This window comes from Rhincodon typus, chromosome 19, assembly GCF_021869965.1.
Source record: "Rhincodon typus isolate 14 chromosome 19, sRhiTyp1.1, whole genome shotgun sequence".
Taxonomy (NCBI): Eukaryota; Metazoa; Chordata; class Chondrichthyes; order Orectolobiformes; family Rhincodontidae; genus Rhincodon; species Rhincodon typus.
Window position 1 is genome coordinate 6,634,069 of NC_063350.1, and position 4,026 is coordinate 6,638,094.

The 4,026-nt window shown below is 46.1% G+C and overlaps 1 protein-coding gene across 1 annotated transcript in view; it reads right to left on the reverse strand.

Moving 5' to 3' along the window:
• The window catches only part of LOC109923054 (growth/differentiation factor 5-like), a gene marked incomplete at its 3' end in the record, with an annotated part of 19,786 nt that extends 16,728 nt beyond the window's left edge, over positions 1-3,058 (reverse strand). The window contains exon 1 of the mRNA XM_020523097.2: positions 3,019-3,058. Coding sequence (XP_020378686.2) covers positions 3,019-3,058 — 40 coding nt within the window. The remainder of the gene's footprint in view (positions 1-3,018) is intronic.
• Between the last annotated feature and the right edge of the window lie 968 nt (positions 3,059-4,026).

Below are 4,026 nucleotides of genomic sequence, written 5' to 3' on the forward strand. Positions count from 1 at the left end.
TCCATATCCTTCTGTTGGTGTGGTGACCAGAACTGTACACAATATTCCCAAGTGTGGTCTAACTAAAGTTCTATAAAGCTGCAGCATAACTTGTCTATCCTTATACTCAAAGCACTTTCCAATGAAGGCAAGCATGCCATTAACAACGAACAAAAACAAAGTTGCTGGAAAAGCTCAGCAGGTTTGGCAGCACCTGTGAAGGCAAAAACAGAGTTAATGTTTTGGGTCTGGTGACTCTTCCTTAGAAATCTTTTTTACTACCTTATCTACCTGCGTTGCCACCTTCAGTGATCTGTGGACCTGAACACCCAGATCCCTCTGCATATCAATACTCCTAAGGGTTTTGCCATTCACTACATGATTGTTTGGGAAAACCCACCCTGCCGCTGAGCAGAAGTCTCTCCAGCTCTTACGCCTTCATCCACAGTCTCAAAAATACAAGATTGTGACCGCTGTTAGTATAGCTCTCAGCAGCCTTACAATTATTCAGCAAGTGCTGGACCACCAGCTGATATTTCTCCTGTAGTATAAACCATTGTGATTGGTTCAAATTCGGCTTCTTGTGTTTATCGCAGTGAGTGTAAGATGGAATGTGTCGAAGCAGCTTGTACTTCGTGTCAAAGGGAAATGTACACTAATACTTCAAGGATAAACCTGATGCTGAGTTACATAAAGTGATGCTCCCAAAACTGATCAGAACTTTGGCCATAGAGGTCCTTTTAAAGGTGTATCTTAATGTAGGAGAGTGAGAGAGAGGGTGATACATGGTGGACAGGCTTTGGGGAGTCAGGAGATGAGTTACTCGCTACAGCATTCCTAACCTCTGACCTGCTCTTGTAGCCATTGTGTTGAAATGGCTAATCTGATTCATCGGTCATTGATAACCCCCAGGATTTTGATAGTGGCAGATTCAGTGATAATAATGCCGTTGAATGTCAAGGCGCAATGGTTAGATTGTGACTTATTGCAGATGGTCGTTGCCTGGCATTTTCTGTCAGCCCAAGCCTGGATATTGTCCAGATCTTTCTGCATTTGGACATGGATTGTGTAGTTAAACATTCCCACTTCTAACTTTATGATGGGAAGGGAATGTCATTGATGAAGCAGCTGAAGGTAGTTGGGCCTAGGATACTACCCTGAGGAACTCCTGCAAAGGTGTCCTGGAGCTGAGATGACTGACCTCTAACAATCACAACCATCTTTCTATGTGTCAGGTTTGACTCCAACCACCAGAGACTTTGCCCCCGATACACATCGATTCCAGTTTTGCTAGGGCTCCACGATGCCACACTCAGTCGAATGCAGCATTGATGTCAAGGGCTGTCACTCTCACCTCACCTCTGGGATTCAGCTCTTTTGTCCATGTTGGAACCAAAGCTGGAATGAGGTCAGGAGTTGAGTGGCCCTGGCAGAACCCAAACTGGGCATCACTGAGCAGGTTATTTCTGAGCAGGTGCTGCTTGATAGATCATGACACCTTCCATCACTTTACTGATATCACATTTCATTTTTTGATATCTCGTGGAGTGAATGGACTTGGCTAAAGTCTGGGTTCTGTGATGCTGGAGACCTCAGAAGAAAGCTGAGATGAATCATCCACTCAGCACTCCTGGCTGACAATTGCTTCGAATGTTTCAGCCTTACCTTTTGTATTGATGTGCTGGGCTCTTCCATCATTGAGGATAAGGATATTTATGAAAATCTCCTCCTTCAGTGAATTATTTGATTGCCTACCACCATTCACAACTGGACATGGAAGGACTGCAAAGCTTAGATTTGATCTGTCTGCTTTTGTGGGACTGGGTAGCTCTGTTACCTGTTTGTTGTTTATGCTGTTTAGATTGCAAGTAGTCCTGTTCGGCAGCTTGACCAGGTTGACACCTCATTTTTAGGTGTGTCTGGTGACGCTCCTGGCATGTCCTCCTGCACTCTCCATTGAACCAGGGTTGATCCCCTGGCTCAATGGTAATGGTTGAGTAGGGGATATGCCGGGCCATGAGGAGAAATATTGGAACCCGCACTTAGGTAGATTGTGCTGGAGTACAATTCTTCTGCTGTTGATGGCCCACAGTCATGGATTCCCAGCCTGGAGTTGTTGGATGTGTTCTGATGATGCCACACACCATGATGTAAGGTATTCTCAATGTGAAGATGGTACTGTTGGGTGGTCACTCTTCCCAACAGCGTCATGGACAGATGCACCTGCAGCTGGTAGATTGGTGAGGATGAGGTCAGGTATGTTTTTCCCTCTTGTTGGTTCCCTCACTACTTGCCACAGACCCAGTCTAGCAGTTAAGCCCTTTAGGACCCGACCAGCTCAATCAGTAATCCTGCTGCCGAGCCACTCTTGGTGGTAGGTATTGAAATCCCCCACCCAGAGAGCCCTTGCCACCCTCAGTGCAGGGAAAGGTACCGGGTGTGGTGGAGAGGTTGGTGGGGAGCGTGGAGCTGACGAGGGAGTCATGGAGTGAACGGTCCCTTTGAAAAGTGGACAGGGGTGGGGAGAGAAATATCTTTTTTTGTGGTGGGGTCTGATTTTAGGTGGCGGAAATGTTGGAGGATGATGCGTTGGATTCGGAGTTTGGTGGGGGTGGTAGGTGAGGACTAAAGGCATGCACCAACCAACCTGACCTTTCGGTTGCCATCCACTTCAATTCCCCTTCCCACTCCCCTGGTGACATGTCCATCCTTGGCCTCCTCCACTGTCAGAGTGAGACCAAATGTAAATTAGAGGAATAACACCTCATATTTTTCCTTGGGAGCTTACAGCCCAATGGCCTTAACATTGACTTCACCAGCTTCAAAATCCCTCCACCCCCTGCCTTATCCCATGTCTTGACTTGATCTAACCTTCCTACTCACCCGTCCACTCCACCCTTCCCACTGACCAATCACAGTATCCCCCTATCACCATCTCTCCTACCCTTCCCCCAGCCCCACCCCCTCCCTCTATTTATTTCTGGGCTCCCCTCCCACACCCCAGTCCTGACAAAGGGTTACATTGACTCATTGACCTACCTGCACCTTCGATGCTGTCTGAGCTGCTGCATTTTTCCATGCTCACATTTATTGGCTTTAGTCTCTTGTCTATTGTGGAGCAGGTTCAAGATAGAAATCAATAGGTTTTTGGAGACTAATGACATTAAAGGATACAGATATAGTGCAGGACTCTGGCTTCCAGCATCTGCAGTCCTTATTGTCTCCAAGGCTATGAGACAATGTCCCTTGTTCTAGAGTCACCAGCCTGGGGAGCATCCTATCCATATCCAGCCTGTCTTGTTCTGTAAGTTGCTTGGAAGGTTCTTATGTTTTCAATTTCAATTTATCCAACATCATCATTTGCTTTTGCTCTCTCAGTCTACACCCACTTCATCTTACTTCAGGATGTTATCCAACCTCTAAGCAGACCTTGTCACTTTTTCTCGATTACATTCATTGATGATCTTCCCTCTTCAGAATTTTTTTTATAGCGGAGCAGAATTAGGCTATTCAGCCTATCGAGTCTGCTCCTCCATTCTGGCATGGCTGATATGCCCCATTCTCCTCAGTGTAGCCCTGAACCCTGAAAACTTTGTCATTGCTCATGTATTTGCTCTAAAAGTCCCACACTGTCCTTCTGTAAAACCACAATCCACAACGTTCTCATCTTTGGATGCGTGTCTTCATCAAGGTCTCAGTTTCATCTACATATTATTGGGTGCCCAAATCACTGTCTTGCTATCTCCATGCTTTACTCATTCCCATTGCTGAGCAATTCTTTGTTGTTGGACGGGGGCCAAGAAACATGTAATTTCCCTGTAATTTCCATAAGAACATGTTTCAGGGAGACATTCACAAAGAAACTGAACACTAGCTCTGGATGCTGTGGTCTTTTGTCTCTTGCTCACTGACTGCTTTCATACTTTAGATATTTTCTAATTAACTTGTTCTGAGATGTTATCATGCACCTCTTGAGCAGGTGGGACTTGGACCAGGGCCTCCTGGTCCAGTGGTCAGAATACTACCACCACACCACATGAGCCCTTC